This window comes from Pestalotiopsis fici (assembly GCF_000516985.1).
Source record: "Pestalotiopsis fici W106-1 unplaced genomic scaffold PFICI_Scf_3, whole genome shotgun sequence".
Taxonomy (NCBI): Eukaryota; Fungi; Ascomycota; class Sordariomycetes; order Amphisphaeriales; family Sporocadaceae; genus Pestalotiopsis; species Pestalotiopsis fici.
The window spans coordinates 2,323,963-2,343,498 of NW_006917093.1; the positions used below are offsets into that span (position 1 = coordinate 2,323,963).

The window sequence follows — 19,536 nt, forward strand, 5'->3', positions numbered from 1 at the left end:
GGGTAGTACTATTGGTTGTATTGTTTTCCTTGTCTGCTCGCTAGTAAAGGAAAGTCTTGGATTGGAGATCCGGTGACGTTGCCGGCCACTGACAAGGCGAGGAATTTCGTAATGCGCTTCGATCAGCTCGTTCCTCGTCAGACAGAGGGGGGGAAAAATGAAGACATTGTCTTCTCATGTCTATCCCTCGTTCATTGGCAAATATATTTGATTTTTTAGCGCTGGGGCACCTATTGGAGCTAAACAACTGGCAATTGACTAAATTCTAGCCCCGGGATTTATTCTGTCTTCAGAACAATTCGAACCCCAGTTTCGGCTATCTCAAAGGCTAAGCTGAAGCTGAGTGTGCATCTCTGCATCTTCTTCCCATTTTTCCCAACGTCTCACGCACACGCACGCGCACACTACATACGAACAGCACAGCGAATCGCGCCCAGTTCCGCACCCACCGATTAAACAGATGCAACGCGCACAGCAAATGGACGAGGAGGACGATGCAGCCACCACGTCGTGCTGTGGTCCGCTCTCGTACGCAAACCTCCGACGGCCTGTCGAGGTGGACGATGATATGATGTGAGTGATTATACCTCCACTAAAAAGTCACATGTACCACAAAGAAACACTACATATACACCCGGCATGAAAAAAAAAATTTAGACAAGAATATTGCCCTATGGTATCAATGGCTCCAGAGATATTATCATCTGTAATAGCATCACTCAATTGACTCAATTCTTGCGACATTATTACAGGTCAGATTGGCAGACACAAAACACCTTCTGGGCGTGGCCCTTTTTTGGTCCGCTCGTCTTTGAAAACACCACCAGCGATGCGCGGGATCACTGCGCAAACGAACGCAGTAAGTATTCGTCTCCTCAGATTAAGAAGAAGGAAAGAGATCCATTTTTTGAACAGTACTGAATGTCTTTCCCATCGCAGCATTCCTTTCGTTCCTGAGGCTGTCAGTCTACATGGCCATCGTTTCCGTCGCCATTGTCCTCTCATTCCATCTCAAGTCGCAACCATCCCAGCTGGAGCTGCGCATGGCCCGGCCTCTGGGTTTCATTTTCTGGCTCCTATCGCTGTCTTGTTTGATGGTCGGCTTTTGTAATTACATGCGTTCGTCTCACCTTTTCACTAGCTGTTGGGAATTCTCGTTGGGCCATGTGCTGACCATGATATTGTAGAGACCGTAAACAAGTATAGCAGGAAAACGGCCATAGTTCAGACAGGATGGAGAACTCAATCGGTATGCATGACTTAAATTACGACCATTTTTGCACATGAAATGATGAACTGACATTTACCCTCCCTTTAGATCATTTCGCTTATCGCTCTGGCTATTGTCGGGACATGCATCGTTTTACTGGTCGTCGCCAAGATCGATGTGGAATAATTTTCGCATTTGTTTTGGTTTGATTATTTTATCATGACCACCGCCCCAAAGCTTACATGCCATCACTGGGCCGTGCGCCTTGATACACATTTCCAAGGGTGAGTGAAATCTGACTGGGAGGGATATATATATAAAGTCCATCTAATCGTCGAGACAGAACAGATCCTGCGTTGTCATGTCGACACGCGTTTTCGCTGCCACCTCGGCGGTGCATCTCCCTACTTGCGTCTTGAATTCAAGAGCATATTTCGCAGCAGAATTATCTAGCTCGTCAAGGTCCGTTTTGACGCCATCCCAGGCGACCAGGGGTAAGTTTCCGAATGGACGTAATGATCCAGCATCTAGCAGGCTTTGGAGAGAAGCTTCAGACGTCCAGACTGCTTCTGGTCCAGCCTTGAGCTTCGCCATGGCTCTCTCAATTTCTTCCTCACTGGCCTTATCCGGCAACGTGACGGGCTGTTCCGTTTGCGCATATTCTTCCGGCGCGTGCTGAAGCTCCGTGTGTACTGTTGCCAGACTTCTCGCGGTTTCCTCTCCAGGGTACAAGACCCAATACCCACGCAACTTTGACAAGCGCAAAACATATTCGAGCCATGACGGATATTTGGTGCTGATGAGCTTCTGGGACAACAATGATGGGGTGGACGCCGATTTTTGCTGGATCTCGAGCGATCGCGACACGAGGTCATGGAGCTCTATCCACTTCTCACCCATGAATAACATGGCATGGCTGGTTGGCGCCTGCCAGAGGAAGGACGATGAGACGTCTTGCTGCGATTTCTTATCCCGCGACAGAGGTGGTGTGAATTGCGCATTGCCGTCTAGTAGCTGCAGCGGCTGCTCAAGACTAATACCAAATAGTCTCGCGTCCCAATGTTGTATTTGTGCCGCTTCAGAATACCTGTATTCCAAGAGCGTGTATTTGAGATCTTGGTCGCTGTTTGTTAGCACAGACGTTCTGGTCCAAGGGGCAATCACTACTTACAGTGGAAGAAGTTTGGTGCAAGCTCGACCTGGGGAGTAAGGACCAAGACGTGTGACATTCTGGGGTCTGCTGGCCAGAATGACTCTAGGAAACGAGCCGAGCTTTCCTCCTCTGTCAATGTTTGACGAGGTATCCTATGTCTCAGAGATATGTACTTTGCGCCTGTTGGATTGGGAATGTAGGATGGTGGCCACTGAAAATCTTGCAAAAATTGCTTCGTGGCAGGGTCAATGTCAGGCGTAAGCTCAATAGTCAAGTGTGGAATTGAGCTGGAAGTAAAATCTGCTGCGCTTAGAGATCTGAGCAACCTGACCAAGCTACCAGTCGTGCCTGGAGTGGTCTGGATGAGAATGTCTATATGATTTTGATTCCATGCTTTTCCCGCGAAATCAGTAATAATCATTATACACTGGAGTACATTAATGTGCTTACCTCGCAACGACCGACTATCAAGCCTGGTCATCCACATGAGATTCTGGGGAGAATATGGGAGATCAATAAGAGTAACTCCAGTCGCTTTTGCATGCGTAGACGTGCCCCTAGTAAAGAAATACTCTTCCCAGCCTGATCCATCGACAATGATTGCTTGCGGGTGCATCCACATGAAGATGTGGTGAAAGGCACGGAACACTGCATACTCCAATCGTTGTTCGGACATGAAAGCTGCCCTGTCTGCTCGTGCGTCATGAAATATAATCTGGCAGCTTTCGTCGATGCCATTGATCCTCTGAAGCTCCTCCATGTCGATATCGCTGCGGCTCATTAGGGCAAAGTGTACATAATTCCTCGCCTCTCGGCCCATCTGGCATGCGACAGGAAGCAAATTTGCCGCGCTCTTGAGGCTCGAGGCCGCAAAGAGGATATTCTTGTTGACCAGCAGGCCGCCGTGCGTGCCGGCAATGGCATGCAGAGAGGCAGCCAGGTTATAGAACTTGGGCGGTTCATTGTTGGCGGCCCCTGCGCCGTTGCTTGCGACGCCAGCTGCTGCAGCGGCGGCGGCGGGCGGCGGGTGCGCATCGGCGTGGTTCTTTGTTGTAGGAGCGGTCGCTTCGCCGTAGTGTGGCCGGCTCGACCGTATGGGGCCGAGGTCGGTCGGGATGTTGTGGACAAAGAGGTAGAGCGCGACGACGACCAAGAGCGAGATGATGGCGCGCTTCAGGTGCCTCCGTTGAGGTCCTCGCTTCGGGTGCCAGCCCGGCAAGGCTGCGGGGGCCGCCGAGCGCTTGTGGTCGTCGTCTTTCTTGCCCATTTCCTCATCGCTAAGGAGGAAGCGTTGAGCTTTCCCCCATGCAGCCGCCATTGCTCAGGCTTGTCGAGCCCGACTGGGGGGAAGGCAGGGCGTTGTCGGTTGCTTCGGTGTCGGGGGTTGCATCGAAGGTTCACTGTCATGCCATGACGCACGGGGAAACGCAAATGTCAATCGTGGTCGTGACGCAAGCTATTGTGCCTACATTAAGGCCATAGGTCGTTGGGTGGAAGGTAGAGGTAGATATCGGAACTGAAGAGTTGAAAGCAATGTAGGTAGAGAAGGGCAGCTCTTATGACGATTGATGCATTTACCCTTGAAACATGCTGCGCTTCGCCGAAATGCGCCGGGGACTGCACTAGGTACGAGCTTAGCTTTCAGCAGCAGGGCAGTCCAAAGGGTCCGGGTCCAGTCCAGTCCAGTGTCCAGTGCCGTTGCGCTGGTCCCGCCTCTGATTAGAAACACTTCAATGGATCCGTTCGTTAGCAGCGCGAAGCAAGTTTAAGGTTGTTCGGGCAGTCAGCAACGGCCGGGATATTGGGGACAAGACAAAAAGTCTGGAGACGTGTCACGATCCTATCATGGAAGGAAAGATGCCGAATAGCCAGGCAAGCCAGGGGTTTTTTTACGTGCCGTAGATAGGTAGTAGTTATTGTTATTAATCACGTCAAATGTGTTGCAATGATACAGTAGTATTTTGCCAAGCATAATCCAAATAGCTAAGGGGAAGGTGAATGTGTACTCTGTAGGTTTCTATGCTATAGTACAATGAATGGTGCATTAAAACGCTTTGTTCGTGCTTTGTCTCAAATCGTTCAATCGCCTAAGCCATGTACCGTTTTCCATGCCCGGAACCCCATATGCTTTGGACGGCCGTTCTAATACCTAGGTATTAGTTCCGCCTCCGTATCTGCGATTTCCCCCGCCAAGAACCCCACTAGGACCCTTCAGCCTTAGACTACCCGTCAAAGACCCACTCGTCGCCGACCGTGTATCGACGATAGCAACGGGATCCACAGCAAAATTTCCATGTTTTCATGAAAATATGACTTTTTTTCCTAGCGGAAGCTCGACAAATATTGGTGAACAAACAGCGTCTTGCATCAGCCACTAGTCCTAAGGAACTTTTCTTTTTCTTCATTCTTTTCTCTCGGGAGGCCCTCCAGGCATCATCCAAAGAACTTTGGTAAATCAAAATGGGAAAATCAAGAAACAACAGAAACAAGGGCGGCCAGCGTTCCGACCCTCTGGCCAAGCCCATCAAGCCGCCAACGGACCCGGAGCTTGCGGCGCTGAGAGAGAAGAACATTCTCCCCGTCTTGAAGGATCTGCAGAGCTCTGATCCAAAATCTCGTACCTCGGCTGCTAATGCTGTAGCCAACATCATTCAGGATACCAAGTGTCGCAAATTGCTGTTGCGGGAGCAAGTCGTTCACATTATCCTAACCGAGACTCTGACCGATGCCAGCATTGAGAGCCGGGCAGCCGGTTGGGAAATTCTCAAGCTTTTGACTCAGGAAGAGGAGGCCGACTTTTGCGTTCATTTGTTTAGAATCGACATATTGACTGCTATCGAATTCGCCGCCAAGCAGGTGAGTTAGAGACAAGTCCGAGACATGATGGCAAATGAATTACCACCACTTACATGTACATTAGGTCACAGAATCGTTGAAGGCACATGGAGGCGCATTCAACAAGCGCTCAAAGGCCGAACAGACTCTCATTTTCAACATTGCAGAGGCGCTAGCTGCGATTATTTCGGCGCTGGCTGAAGCCCAAGATGACATGCTCGAGGTCATTATTCGCAATGAGGTCATTGTTGGTTTTCTCTTCAACCTCGTGACGAACGAATTGGTGTCCGAGAGTGCTCGGAATAGCAGCTTGTCATGCATGATGACCCTGGCCGAGGACAACCGCCAGTTTGTGGAGACGATTCTGGGCGACAGCCAGAGCAACATTTTCAAGCATCTCATGGCATTCAAGGCTGGCAATGGACTGAAGGCCGTTTTGGCGTGCGGAGTACTACATAATGTCTTCTCTGCCATGGAGTGGGATGACGCAAACCCCGGTAGAGATAACTCAACCGATGCATCCCTAATTCCAACACTTGCCACTGCGCTCGAGGCTGCGCCTAACAATGCCGCTGATGCAGCCGACTCAAGCCCGGTTGAGATTCTTCAGATGGCTCTGGAGATCCTCGCTTCAATCGGCACCGCCCTGCAGGAGGCTCTTCAAAAGGGCAACAAGTCCAAGGGTCGTGCTGGCGCTGGTGGATCGAAAGGACCTGGCGATGAAGACATGGTCATGGATGCCGACGATGATGAGGATGACAACACATCAGAGAAGGCACCGGAGGAGGATGATGACGACGACGACGAAATGGATGCAGATGCCATGGAGGCTGACATGGATATGGTGACTGGCGCAGACGACTACCCCGATGAGGCTGCCGGCCTTGACGACCTGCCGACTCTGAAGCAGCTCATCCAAAAGGCTATCCCACAGATTGTCAAAGTCTCCAACAGCAGCATTGGTGACCAAGAAGCAGCGCTTCTGGTCCGGACTCACGCTTTTAACGCGCTGAACAACATCGCTTGGACGGTATCATGTCTCGATTTCTCCGGCGACAACAACACCCCTGTCCTCGCGGCTTGGACGCCGGCGGCTCAGTTGATATGGAGAGAATCGATAGCACGTGTTCTTTCTAGCGACACATCGGATGTCTCGTTGGCAACTGTCGTCACAAGTTTAGCATGGGCCATCGCTCGTGCACTTCACGACAAGACTCCGCTTAGCGGCGATGAGCCGAACAAGTTCATGTCGCTTTACCACGCCTCGCTCAATCTCCCGGGAGACGCCGAAGACCCATTCCAAGGACTCGGCGTCAAGTGCATTGGTGTGCTAGGACAGCTCGCCATGGACCCTGCGCCGATACAGCTGAACCGTGAGGTTGGAGTCTTTCTCATTACAGTCACATCAAAGCTTCCAGAAACACCGGCGGCGGATGCCGTGGAAGCATTGAATCAAATCTTCGATATTTATGGCGATGAAAACCTTGCTTGTGATAAGGAGGTGTTCTGGAAGGATAACTTTCTCAAATATCTTGAGGAGATTATGCCAAAGGTACGGACCATGGCCAAGAAGGTTGATAAGAGAAGCTCGACAGAACTACGGGTTCGTGCGGATGAAGCGTCGATGAACCTGTTCAGGTTTATTCAGTATAAGCAGAAGCACAAGCCTGCAAACTAAGGCCACCCAGGGATGGAGACATGATTGGAACATTCCTCAAAGCAACGCCGAGTCGGAAGGAATATCATGCAGGTTAATCATGTTGGTGTCAGCCATGCAGTCGACCTGAAATTTCACCCCATTCCGGAGAAACTTGGCTCGGAGAAACTTGGACCGGCAGAACCAGACAGGAGGATAGTCATTCCCGTGATGGAACAAAGCGTATGGAACAAATCGGAATACTAGGATGAGGTGGGGATTTGTTCAGAATGGAGAAAAAGAAGAATCATAGCAGTATACATAGTTGCAAAAAGAAGGTTACACCATCATGCCCATTCAAAAAAAAGCCTTGGGGTTCGCCTAGAAGTTAAATGGTCCAGACTACACATTATGTAAACCCCTGACTTTCATGAGGACCCTTGCTATTTACCCCTCTATTTACGCTACTCGCACCACCTAGTGTTTAGTATCAATGTATTATGTACTATCGGGGATCCACACAGCAAATCAGGTCCGCGATAATTTGTTGACGCCCCTCGATACTCGACAACCCCGATGCTTACTTCCTCCTAACTACCGGGTTTCGTTTTTGTGGCAAGCCCGACCAACATTCCTTGAATAAGTAATATAATTACCTGGTGTTTAGCCCCCTCCACCACGGCGCAGCCCTTCTTCCTCCTTCGTCTTTCCTTGATCACTGACTTCTCCTCTGCCTACCAAAGCTATAATACATCATGTCGGCCACAACCACCACCACCGAGACCGGGCCCATCACGGCGCAAAACATCCTGAGCCTCTTTCCCGAGATTGACACGACTTCGGTTGCGCTCGAGGGTCACGATGAGGAGCAGATTCGTCTGATGGACGAAGTCTGCATCGTTCTCGACGAGAATGACAAGCCAATTGGCACCGCCAGCAAGAAGCTCTGTAGGTCGCAAGCGCGCATTGAGCCTTACCGCCCATTGAGGCTAATCCCAACATGACAGGCCATCTCATGACCAACATCGACAAGGGCCTGCTGCACCGCGCCTTTTCCGTCTTCCTCTTCGACGACCAGAACCGACTGCTCCTCCAGCAGCGCGCCAGCGAGAAGATCACCTTCCCCGACATGTGGACCAACACCTGCTGTTCTCACCCGCTGAGCATTCCCGGTGAGACTGGCTCTGACCTACCCGAGTCCGTCGCTGGTGTCAAGCGCGCTGCGCAACGAAAACTCGACCACGAGCTGGGCATCAAGACGGAGCAGGTCCCCTTTGACGACTTCCGCTTCCTCACCCGTATTCACTACAAGGCCCCCAGCGATGGCAAGTGGGGAGAGCACGAAAGTAAGACAACTTTACTTGGATCGCCACCGCGTCTGCGGCTGGGCAGTTGAGGGTAGTATTGAACTAATTCCGTGTGCTTTACAGTTGACTACATCCTGTTCATCAAGGCCAATGTCGACTTGAACATCAACAAGAACGAAGTCCAGGACACAAAATACGTCTCCCCCGAAGAGCTCAAGACCCTCTTTGCCGACCCCAAGCTCAAGTTTACGCCGTGGTTCAAGCTCATCTGCGAGTCTATGCTCTTTGAGTGGTGGTCACACCTTGACTCGGGTATCGATGCATACACCAATGAGCAAGAGATCCGACGCATGTAAGACGGAGGGAGGAGCTGACAGGAAGAGACCGATATGTTGCGAGCACGAGGTGGAGAGTGCTAGTGACACAAAGAAAGGGTCGAAAGATGCAGAACTTGTTGCTGTTGTTGTGGCAGTATTCAGGTAACTCTCATTCTCTTAGATATCCGCTCTCCTCGTTCAACGGGAGAGGCGATTGCTTTTGGAGGGCAAAATAATAGACTTACGAACCAAAATCATGAAACTGACTGGTGACGCCTTGCCTTGCTCGGAGTCCGAGAATTCATGCTGACCCACAAAGGCGGCAGGATCAGCCACTCAGTATGATGCCTGTCAGCAAAGTATACGAACCAGACTTGGCTCATGATGCAAGTAGAGCTGGAAAGACAGGGCCAATCGAGCAATGCCATGCCAAGTCTGTCCCCCCGCAAAAGACCAATTGGCCTGACTGATCACTCCATGCCACTGGCGATAAACTTTGAGAAACATTCACAAGACATCATCTGACCAAGCGAATGCCCATGGAAACCAAACCCTTTTCGCCTATCCTCGCCTTACCAACGTGCAGGGCGTCCTTGGGTTGCATTCCATTGGATATCTGAGACCCTGATACTGCAGTGTACGGTCTGTCAACCCCACTCTTGCTGTCCACTAGCCGCTGCGGGTCGTTGTAGGCGCATGGAGAATATGCAGTCCTATCTGGGACTATCGCCATCCGCTTACACCGTGGTGAGTGAACCATCGGGCGACCAACCATTCATGGTATTCCTGGAGCGATCCTAAGGGCCGGGGAGATAACGATGGTTATCGTCTTCTCTTGTCTTTTTGCTTCGGTCAAATCTATACCTTTTGCTACACTTTCAAACTGGATCACGAAGGACTGTATGTATTCGTAGTTATACTGAAGATTCCTTGGCAGTCCATCGATTGGTTGGGACAGTCAGTCAGTCTGTCTACTCAACAAAACCTTCAGTAGTAGTATCCTTGTTTGCCTCTCGACCGTGTCTTACAAATGTCCCAAGACTGCTGATCCAGGCTTGCTTGCCAACACTTGCACCACGCACCCCACGCCAACCCAGTGTCCGTGGTACAGTTGATCTACATTCGTCTGCCACTAATAGCCCGCGGGCTGCCCGGTCTCGTCCAAGTCCTGGTTTTCCTTCTTTTCCTTCTCTCTCTCTCTCCTCTACCATAGATCCCAAAGACGCAGATTTGTTATACACAAACAATTGTCGTGAACTAGTCCAGTAATCAGCATTGGATGTTTGCTCTTGCAACAATCTAACTGCCCATATATCTGGGCTGTAGTTATTCAAGACGCTGTGCTTCCTTGTTGCTTGCCAACATTGACTTGCTTCATCTCCTCAACTTTGTTGATTCTCGGTATTCGTTGTCGTGCTATACTATTGCAAGACCATATCTTGATATCCCATTGTGTCATCTTTCTGGTCCCTTGACGACACTCTATCCCTTCCCATACTCTCAAGAACATCCTTTGTTTTAAAAGTGCGACCCGATCGAAATCTACATTGATGTCTGTTGACCTACGAACGACCCTCTACTGCCTGAGTCACCCAGAGAGATTCATGCCCGTTACAAGAACACAATTGTCCAAAGTTCACACGGGCGATTCAAACCAGAATATATCAAGTAGTAAAAGTAGTAAACAGTGTAAGTCCATGATCGTTCCGATCCGATCGAGTCCTTGCGGTAAAGAGACCGGCAGACAAGTCCCCATTGGACTCAAAATATACTAATATATATATGCCACACTATAGTAAATCAAGCTTGAACTAGCCCAGCATGGCGAATGTCCAGTCTGTCCAATTCTCCAGTACGGAAAGACAGCTGACCAGCAGCAACGGCACCGGTCCGGCAACGACCATGATCTCTACCGTGGGGGTCGTCGGCGTCGGCGCCGTGGCGGGTGGTGGCCTTGTCGGAAATGGCAACGTCAATGCGGCGGCGGCGGCCGACCTCGGCATCATCATGGTGAACAAGGGTCCACCACAGCCGCAGCGTCGCCGGTCCCTGGTGCCCGAGAAATGGCGCGACCAGGTCCGGGCCGTCGGGCTCTCGGAGCACAAGGAGGCGGGACTCTCGATTGCGCAGGCCTTTGCCAATGACGAGCTGGCTCACTACCTGCTCGACGCCGACGACATGGCTGCCATCTCCGACGAGGCCCGCTGGCGGCTCCATGTCGACATGATGAAGTATATTGTCGCCGCCCACTGCCTCAGCGGTCTGGTCACCACCATTGGCCCCGATTATGAGGGTGTTGCTCTTTGGTAAGTGAATCCTTCTTTCTTTCTCCCCTTACTACCGAGTCCAATACCTCGCTATTTGTTGGTTTTTGCCATATATCATAATCCCCAAGACAATGAATAGGTTGGACGTCTAAGAATAAAGGATTACATTCCATGAACCACGATGGAGTCACTTGACGAGGCCATGAGACACGAGAGACCCGCCGCCGTGACGGTCGCAAGTCTCCTGGGTAAGTGCCCATTGATGAGAACGAATACTTTTCTCTGCAATCAGGCCATCTCATATATTCATTGTCAAGGTTACTTTATTTTCTTTTCTAATTGCTCCAAACTCGAATCATCATATATAATTGGCTGTATCCAAGCACATAAAGAAAACATCACCGTTCTTCATCATACAATCCTGAACTCATACCATCAATGGCCTGAAAACCACCATGACTGACCAGAAAACAATTATCCAAAAACAGGGCCCCTCCAGCCTCCAACACGGACGACTGGCTCACACTGCTGCGCTCGGGCTCGTGGCGACTATACTACCTCTTGAGCGCCGGCGGGCGGTACCGCTACTTTTCCGAGCTGCTGCCGCGGCTGCACCAGGTCAAGCACGAGGTCATGGGCGAGCGTGACGACGACTGCTACTACCTCGTGTACATCGGCACCAAGCCCTCTGGCCAGCGTCGCGGCTACGCGCGCAAGTTGATCGAGGCCATGGCTGTCAGGGTATTTTCTCCCCCTTTTCCCTCCCTCCACAACCCGATGCCCAATATTATACGCCTCTCAGCCGTGACTTTTATGTCCTATTGTTTCTTCTTGTTCATGTCCACAATGTGCTTCAGGAGTTTTGACTAACGAATGTACCGGGAGGGGTATGAAAATACAGGCTGATGTAGAGAATCGAGCCATGTATCTCGAGTCCAGCTCGGAGCGCAACACGGCCTACTACCGCAAGTTTGGCTTCGAGGTCAAGAGAGACATTTACCTGGGCGAGGCCATGACGGGTACCGAAGATGCCGCAGGCAAATCACCTGTTCGCCTCTCCATCATGGTCCGAGAGCCGCAGGTCATGAGCGGCAAGACCATCCCCATCAAGCTTGGTGCCGGCTTCAAGGGCTTGCACTGACGGACCTCGTCGAGTCCGAATTACTCGGGGTGAATATTGGCGAGTGTTCTTTTCCTTCTTTCTTTCATTGAGGTATGCCATCAGCCTACATTTCGCTGTGTTTTATCGTATTAAGTTCTTCGCAGGTTGTTGCTTTCTCCAGATCGTACTCTCATTCAACATGGGACGTGTAAAAGAGTCGCGTAGTTGCCATAGTTGCCATGATTTTGCAAATCAAATTGTTTCGCGAGCTATGGTGCATATCACCAGTTCAGTTTCCACGCTGGGTGGTCATGATCGAATCTTTCATATTGTTCATCGTTTTGTTTTCTATTCATGACTCAACGTCTTCTCCGGCATAAGTAGATAGATGCAATCATCCATACGCTCCTTCAATATAAGCGCGGTCCAGCTTGTTAAAGACCCTCCATATACTCGCAATTAATCGAGGGGTTTGGGCTGCAGTAGTAAGTGGCTACAATCGAATGCCACTGCCCTTTCTCTATACACCAGCAATGTTGTGTCAAAAGGGATATAATAGACCCCCCATACCAAAGCAATATGCTTAGCAGTCTCATACAACGACAGCGCATCCACTGCCTATCAAGCTACTGAAGAGACATGTACGTTGATTCCATAGCGCCCCTAGTTTTCATTCCGGCCCGCTCTCTTAGTAATCCAGGACAGCGTATGTATCATCATCAGTAGTGGTGAAAATCATGCCGGGGCCAATGAGCTCATCTGCAGCGGCCTGAGCATCAGCAATGCTCATTTTGGTGGCCGAGGCAATGTCGTGGATATGTATGCCCTCGGCGCCGTGGTCGGATGTGTTCAAGTATTGGAAGAATCTCTGGGCTTTCTGTGAGCACATCCGCAGCTTGGATGCAATTTCCCCGTTCGCGTCGGTTCCCTTTTGATCGTTACCACCATCTACAAACATGCTGTCGTCATCGCCTGCATTGCCATCTCCGTTGGTCATGCCGTTGCCTCCGGGAGCGCCCTTCGTAAACGACAGGTGCACGTAAGTGGCCTCGAGCAGGTGGTACGAGACCTCGTTGTAATCGGTACAAGCCCGCACGGCATGGGCGCCGACGTGTCGCTTGTTGTTGAAGCTCTTGAGTCTGCCGTAAACACGAACGTATTCCATGAGTTCGTGGCTCGGCTTATTTTCCTTGTCCGCATCGAGCCACTGCTTGACTTCGATGATGCCGGTGCCGTCGTCAATCTGGTAGGTAATGTTGGTTGTCTGTTCTGAGGCGTTGCGGACCATGCCGACAAAGGTCACTTGTGTCACGTCGAGGTCGTCGATCCGGAAAGGGCCATCTGGGTAGGCTTGGTTGGCATCGATGATTTGCTTTATCGTCACGGGACGTAGTGTCTCTTCGCCAAAGCCCTGTGATGGCATCCAAGTCAGTCAGAGCAGACGCAGGCCGAGCAGAACGAATGGTTCATTCCTCTCCCTGTGCGCATTCGCCATGCTGAACTCACCTTTCCTCCGCTCTGGCTGCCTCCCTGCGATCCTCCAAAGAAACCGCCTGCATTATCGCCGCCGTTTGCGCCGTATCCAGACGTGGAGTAGTTGTTCTCTCCGTATGCTGGGATGGGTGTTAGCTGCACCGCTTGTTGCCAGAATAAAGTAGAGTGGACTTCCACGGGCAGAAAAACTTACCACTCATGATGACCTTGCGATAGACCACGGGTTCCTGTGTTGTTTGGATTGGTGAAGTTTGCAAGTGGTGAAGTATGTTTGAATCGCCAGGAGGGGAGACGCGTCTCAGTACACAGGTGACGCGACGAATTTTAATTGAATTTCTAGGCTGAATCGCGGGGTCTTGCGACTGCGCACCACAAAACTCGCGGACAACGGGGCGGACCAGTTGACGCTAAACACAAGCAAGAGGCAAAGTGTGGTGAATGGATTGATACATGGCAATGATGTTTTTCTTCTGTGTATGCCTTGGACACGATGCATATATGAGATTTATTTGCTTGACTCTCTTTTTCTATGACATGTAATCTTGTACTTCAAAATGGATCTTCTGGAACTTTTCGTCTAGATATTCTCATGTCTTGCAACTCAATAGCGCTGAAAGGAAAGCCATCTCTCGCTCAGTAGCGCGTCAGAACACTGCCTACATTTAGCATTACCTAATGAATATTCCGTAGCAATGGCATGAAGCTCCTAGTTGCCTAGTGCCTGCTCATGCTATCAGATACGTACCGACCAGCATTCACATGGCAGAGGAGGCGCATTTGAAGCTCGGCCTCTACTGTCTACAGGTTAAAAATGACAGTGTGATTTCATGGGGTAGGTAGGGAGGACTCCAGCACCTAATGTACCATTTTAGGTATTTCTTTGGATGTATGTAGCGAACCCCTCCCCCAAACATACCTACCGGGGGTGCCGGACGCGAGTTTCCGGCAACCGTCCAAGACACTTATTCACTCCACTGCGAGCGAGACCTCGACCTCGGCTGCTGCCGCTACACATACCCTGACATCAGCAAGCCGATGCCGAACGGTACATACATAGATTCATACCTACCTACCCAAACCTTCCATCGGCTTCTGCATCGCCTCTATTGTTTTGCGCATGATCAACATCATCATTCAAGGCACTTTGCCTAGTGTCGTGCTCTCTTTACACATTATCAACTGATAAATCGCAACTGTCCTAATCCAGAAGCAGTGCATTCGGACAAACACAACCAGCGCCTGTACTCGACGATCCTGACTCCATCTCAAGATGGCTCCCCCGGCGCAGTCAGCCATGATGCCGGTCATACCGCTGACCAAGGGCAGCGTTCTATTCCCTGGCTCGGTCCTGCGCATTCCCGTACCTTCGAGTCGAGGCGATATCCCGGCACTTCTCTCCGGCGTCTACACACGTGCTTCCAAGGGCTCGAGGCGCGTTGATCAAATCCCCGTTGTCTGTGTGCCTCTCAACTCGCCGTTGCTGAGTCGGCGGGGACAGCTCCTCATCGCAAACGATCCCGACAAGTACAACGACCTTCTCGCTGCCGATTCGGCCAACATCAAGAAGGATAAGCTGTTTGGCTACGGAGTCACGGCCAAGATTACAGGAATACAAGGCCAGAATGGCGGCGAGTTCAACCTTCTTGTTCAGGGCATCAGCCGCGTTTCCGTGGAGAAAATTACACAAGAACACCCCTTCTTTGAAGGCAAAGTGGCGGCTCACACTGACACCATCCCTATGCACGTCATCCAAAGTACACACTACCAGGAACTCTTCTCTAGGCTCAAGCAACTGTCTAGAGAACTGATAGCGTATCTCAGGGTCTCTTCCCTGCTTGTGGCTTCGAGCTCATCGGGACTGAACCCGTTACTCTCCAGAAGACTCGAACAGTTGATTTCCTCCAAGGGCCCCCAAGAAGGAGGCTCTCTCGCGGATTTCATGATGAATCTAGTCGACGCGAGCTATGAGGACAAGCTCCAAGTGCTTAGTGCCGTTGACATACAGACTCGCATGCAAAAGGTGATTGAGTTGCTTGAGCGCCAGGTGGATGATATCAAAGGAAACATCAAGATCACGACTGTTACTAGCACCCACATACCCATTCAAATCGAAGACGACGAGCACGAGAAGAATCCAAAAAAGAGCTCGTCTCGTAAGCCTCTCTTGGGTGTACCGCAAGGAGCAGGCTTCGACTTGGGCAACCTGTTTGGCGGCGGCGGGCCCAAGGGAGGTCCGCAGCCCGACTCTGATGACATGCAAGAATTGGCAAAAAAGATCGAGGCCGCCAAAATGCCGCCAGAGGCTGCGAAAGTCGCAGAAAGAGAGCTGGGTCGGTTGAAACAAATGATGCCTGCGCAAGCCGAGTACCAAGTGATCCGCACCTACCTCGAAACCCTGGCTGAAATCCCTTGGTCTATAATGACTGATGATCCTATCGGCGTTGGCACTTTGGAGAAGGCAAGACAACAACTCGACAACGACCATTACGGTATTGAAAAGGTCAAGAAGCGATTGTTGTCATACTTGACCATTGTCAGACTGATGCAGTCTGCCAATGAGAAGGTCGACGAGCAGATCAAGCAAGCCGAGCAAGAAACTGTCGACCTAGAGTCAAGCAAAGGCGAGGCCGAGGAAGGGGTACAGCTTGACCCACAACTCGAGGAAAAGATCAAGGCGAGCGGCATCAAGGTCCAAATGCTTCAGAACAAGATCAGGACTGAAAAGGCTCCCATTCTGCTCCTCATTGGTCCACCGGGCACTGGTAAAACTAGCATTGCTAGATCGATTGCCACCGCGTTGGGTCGCAAATTCCACCGGATCTCGCTTGGTGGTGTACGTGATGAGGCAGAGATTCGGGGCCACCGCAGGACATACGTTGCGGCAATGCCTGGACTCATTGTGCAAGGCCTGCGCAAGGTTGGAGTTGCGAATCCAGTCTTCTTGTTGGACGAGATTGACAAGCTGGGCATGGCCAATCACAATGGTGATCCATCGGCTGCCATGCTAGAGGTTTTGGATCCGGAGCAGAACCACGCCTTCAGCGATCACTACGTAAATGTTCCGATTGACTTGAGCAAGGTGCTCTTCATTGCCACTGCCAACTCCATGGACACAATACCCGGCCCCTTGTTGGATCGCATGGAGACTCTTGAGTTCTCCGGATATACAACCTTGGAGAAGAGACATATTGCTTTGCAACACCTTGTACCAAAGCAGATTCGTGTCAATGGTCTGACCGAAGATCAGGTCATCTTCAGCGAAGAGGTCGTGTCCAAAATCATTGAGTCATACACACGTGAGTCAGGAGTACGAAACCTGGAAAGGGAGATAGGCTCTGTTTGTCGTGCAAAGGCAGTGGAATTTGTCGAAGCAAACGACAAGCGCAAGCCTGAGACATACCGTGCCGAGGTGACTGTGGCAGACCTGGAATCCATTTTGGGTATAGAACGCTTCGAGGACGAGATTGCCGAGAAGAACTGCCAACCAGGCATCGTTACCGGCCTTGTAGCGTACAGCTCTGGTGGGAATGGCGGCATCTTGTTCATCGAGGTACTCGACATGCCTGGTGACGGCAGTGTAGAGTTGACGGGTAACCTGGGCGAGGTGCTGAAGGAAAGTGTCAAAGTAGCAAGGAGTTGGGTGCGACATCATGCATATGAGCTGGGTCTCACCCAAGATCCGTCGGAGAATATCATGAAGAACCGGAGCCTCCATGTACACTGCCCATCTGGCGCGGTGCCCAAGGATGGTCCATCAAGCGGAATGGCGCAAGCCATTGCCTTGATCTCACTATTGTCAGGTCGACCAGTGCCATCCACTATGGCAATGACTGTAGGTCTCATTCTTACGTCTCTTCCAAGCATATCAGACTGACTGAAATGTACAGGGTGAATTCCAACTGTCTGGCCATGTCAAACGGGTCGGTGGAATCAAGGAAAAGCTCATTGGAGCCTACCGCGCAGGTGTAAAGACTGTTCTGCTCCCAGCACAAAACGAAAAGGATGCCAGGGAGGTGCCCTCGGAAGTAAAGGAGGGATTGAAAATCATTTACGTCAAGTAAGTAGCCGCCCTGAGACATCGCACACCCGCAACCGTTTTGTCTCTCGCTTCCGATACTACCCTATTCGACGAATGCTGACCTGTGTATGCAGTCACGTATGGGACGCTATACGTCAGGTATGGCCCGAGGTTCAGTGGCCACAGGAGACAGCGTTTGCAGGTATACAGCCGCGCTTGTAGTTGTCGTCTAGCTGCGACATGCAGGATGCAGCCACGCGTTGTTTGAGTGATGGCCACGATGATAAGTTGTCATTTTGTATTTCACAGGGACATGAGAACCAACTTCAGCGAATGCGTTTTGTACCTTGTTTTCCCTCAGTGTACTTTTTGTTCATTGTACAAAGCTATAGCAAAATACATTAGTTACCCAACTCCAGGCCAAGTATAGCAACACTCTCACCACACTCGATTGCCACATCATTGTTGCAAACATGTTGATCTGTTTGACACAAACAATTTCTACCTTCCATTGCCTGAGTCTACCGTACAAGATAACTTACCCGTCTCGGAAAGTATATTCAAGAAATTGGGATGAATATACTTGTGGGAAACACGTACATTGACTCGGTAGCCAATGAATCTCTTGATCCACGTGGTCGGGACACCAATTACTGTCAGAGATCTTTGTGGCACTGTCGTACGGCGGCGACGAGCAGGGGCCCAGTCTGAAGGACAAGCAACGTTTGAATATGTAATCTAGGTCTGGGGGGTCTCTTTCTTTTTCTTTCTCCTCCCTCTCTTGGCTACCTAGGTACATATGCTGAGCGACGTGCACCATTTTCCGAAACGGACGAATCGTGGGTGGGACGTGACACGACGCTATCCGGTTACGCCCTCGATCACGTTTGCTGTACAGGTCCCTCGTTGCACAAAAGAAAACGCTACATGAATGTTGAGTCACCTTGGAATTTTCATGATTATTATTATTTCGGTGCCCCTCTCCCCTGCAGTTGATTTTTTTTAGTAGTTCTACTTGTGTATCTATGCACGCACCGTCTTATCCACACATGGTACTGGTGATGCTACAATGCCTTGGTCGGGAAAATCGAGACCCTCCAAAATCTGTCTGTTTTCCAGCATATCTATGCTCATATGAATTTGTACACACAAGAAACTGCGTTGGCATTCATCAACAATCGGTATTATACATGAGCAAGAACATGATGTAATCTTGTCACCGTCCGTGATTTTGTATCGGGGAAAAAAGGTTAGTCAATTGATACAATGACCTCGCACGTCTTGCATGGCGAAAGGGAGGGCGGCAAAGCCACTGACAACAGACACACACGTAAACAAACGCATGGAGGGAGGGGGAGAGAGAGAGAGACCTCTCGGCAGGACTTGCGTCTTACTAATTGTATTTTCTCACTTGAGCTGTCGTGTGGCACTTGTGTGTACAAGACCATGATCTTTGTTGGCTGCCGGCCTGAAGCAGCTTCATGTATCGGCCATGGCCAGCTCTCCGGTACATAGTCTTGCACTCAGAGTGTCGGTCAGAACAAGTTTACCTCAATGGTAAATATTAATGAGGTGGCTGTGGTCATGTTTAGTGGCATATTGCAGTTTTCTGTCGTTGCATTCAGTAGTGATACCGCCTGAAATGATATCCCCAAGTTCCAGATACAATGAAAAGCGGCGCTCCAAAGGTATCCTGCTGCCAGAAAAGCCTCGTGTGACATGCCTCACTTCCAAGTAACCTCACAACCTGCCAAAAGCAATGTAAGCAGCTGTCAGAGACCCATAGGAGAATAACACCTGTAACCGAGACATTTTTCTCGCCTCTGAGCAGCTAGCAAACAAGGACATTTCAATTCTTGGCTTGGCCCGCAAGTCATTCCAAGTCCTCTTTTCCATGGGCCCTCCCTCAACGCCCCCTTTTCCATGTTTGTCGATATTCGGTACCAAGGTAGCGATGAACAAAAGGTGGCAGTGCCAGCACGGTCAGACGATTTTTCACATGCCTTTCAACGGCCGTAAGGGAAATACTTCCCGTGTCACGAATGAAGTGGTGGGCACACAAGAAGAAAAAAGACGGAGCGGAGGAATCAAGGGGATACAGAGGGAGAAGATAAGGGGAGACGAGGAGAAAAGATTTCGGGGAGGGGAAAAAAAAGAAAAAAAAAAAAGGCCAGCTGCAGGAATACCATGTGAGTGT

At 50.5% G+C, this 19,536-nt stretch overlaps 7 protein-coding genes across 7 annotated transcripts; 5 read left to right on the forward strand and 2 right to left on the reverse strand.

The window, feature by feature from the left end:
• Positions 1 to 460: 460 nt before the first annotated feature.
• PFICI_04842 (uncharacterized protein) lies at positions 461 to 1,396 on the forward strand (the record flags this gene model as incomplete). The annotated part of the gene is made up of 5 exons (XM_007833423.1): positions 461 to 573; positions 753 to 859; positions 940 to 1,119; positions 1,188 to 1,249; positions 1,319 to 1,396. The coding sequence occupies 5 exons, from the start codon at positions 461 to 463 to the stop codon at positions 1,394 to 1,396; spliced, it is 540 nt and encodes a 179-aa protein (XP_007831614.1).
• Positions 1,397 to 1,537: 141 nt separating this feature from the next.
• PFICI_04843 (uncharacterized protein) lies at positions 1,538 to 3,681 on the reverse strand (the record flags this gene model as incomplete). The annotated part of the gene is made up of 3 exons (XM_007833424.1): positions 1,538 to 2,325; positions 2,382 to 2,756; positions 2,814 to 3,681. The coding sequence occupies 3 exons, from the start codon at positions 3,679 to 3,681 to the stop codon at positions 1,538 to 1,540; spliced, it is 2,031 nt and encodes a 676-aa protein (XP_007831615.1).
• Positions 3,682 to 4,823: 1,142 nt separating this feature from the next.
• On the forward strand, positions 4,824 to 6,876 carry PFICI_04844 (uncharacterized protein; the record flags this gene model as incomplete). Its single annotated transcript, XM_007833425.1, has 2 exons — positions 4,824 to 5,219; positions 5,284 to 6,876. 2 exons carry the CDS (start codon positions 4,824 to 4,826, stop codon positions 6,874 to 6,876), a joined length of 1,989 nt encoding a protein of 662 aa, XP_007831616.1.
• A 713-nt stretch (positions 6,877 to 7,589) lies between these two features.
• PFICI_04845 (Isopentenyl-diphosphate Delta-isomerase) lies at positions 7,590 to 8,497 on the forward strand (the record flags this gene model as incomplete). Its single annotated transcript, XM_007833426.1, has 3 exons — positions 7,590 to 7,782; positions 7,842 to 8,180; positions 8,265 to 8,497. The coding sequence occupies 3 exons, from the start codon at positions 7,590 to 7,592 to the stop codon at positions 8,495 to 8,497; spliced, it is 765 nt and encodes a 254-aa protein (XP_007831617.1).
• A 1,782-nt stretch (positions 8,498 to 10,279) lies between these two features.
• PFICI_04846 (uncharacterized protein) lies at positions 10,280 to 11,866 on the forward strand (the record flags this gene model as incomplete). The annotated part of the gene is made up of 3 exons (XM_007833427.1): positions 10,280 to 10,764; positions 11,214 to 11,466; positions 11,627 to 11,866. 3 exons carry the CDS (start codon positions 10,280 to 10,282, stop codon positions 11,864 to 11,866), a joined length of 978 nt encoding a protein of 325 aa, XP_007831618.1.
• Positions 11,867 to 12,515: 649 nt separating this feature from the next.
• Positions 12,516 to 13,521, reverse strand: PFICI_04847 (uncharacterized protein; the record flags this gene model as incomplete). Its single annotated transcript, XM_007833428.1, has 3 exons — positions 12,516 to 13,238; positions 13,334 to 13,440; positions 13,515 to 13,521. 3 exons carry the CDS (start codon positions 13,519 to 13,521, stop codon positions 12,516 to 12,518), a joined length of 837 nt encoding a protein of 278 aa, XP_007831619.1.
• A 1,070-nt stretch (positions 13,522 to 14,591) lies between these two features.
• PFICI_04848 (Lon protease) lies at positions 14,592 to 17,561 on the forward strand (the record flags this gene model as incomplete). Its single annotated transcript, XM_007833429.1, has 3 exons — positions 14,592 to 17,153; positions 17,209 to 17,378; positions 17,474 to 17,561. The coding sequence occupies 3 exons, from the start codon at positions 14,592 to 14,594 to the stop codon at positions 17,559 to 17,561; spliced, it is 2,820 nt and encodes a 939-aa protein (XP_007831620.1).
• Positions 17,562 to 19,536: the final 1,975 nt, after the last annotated feature.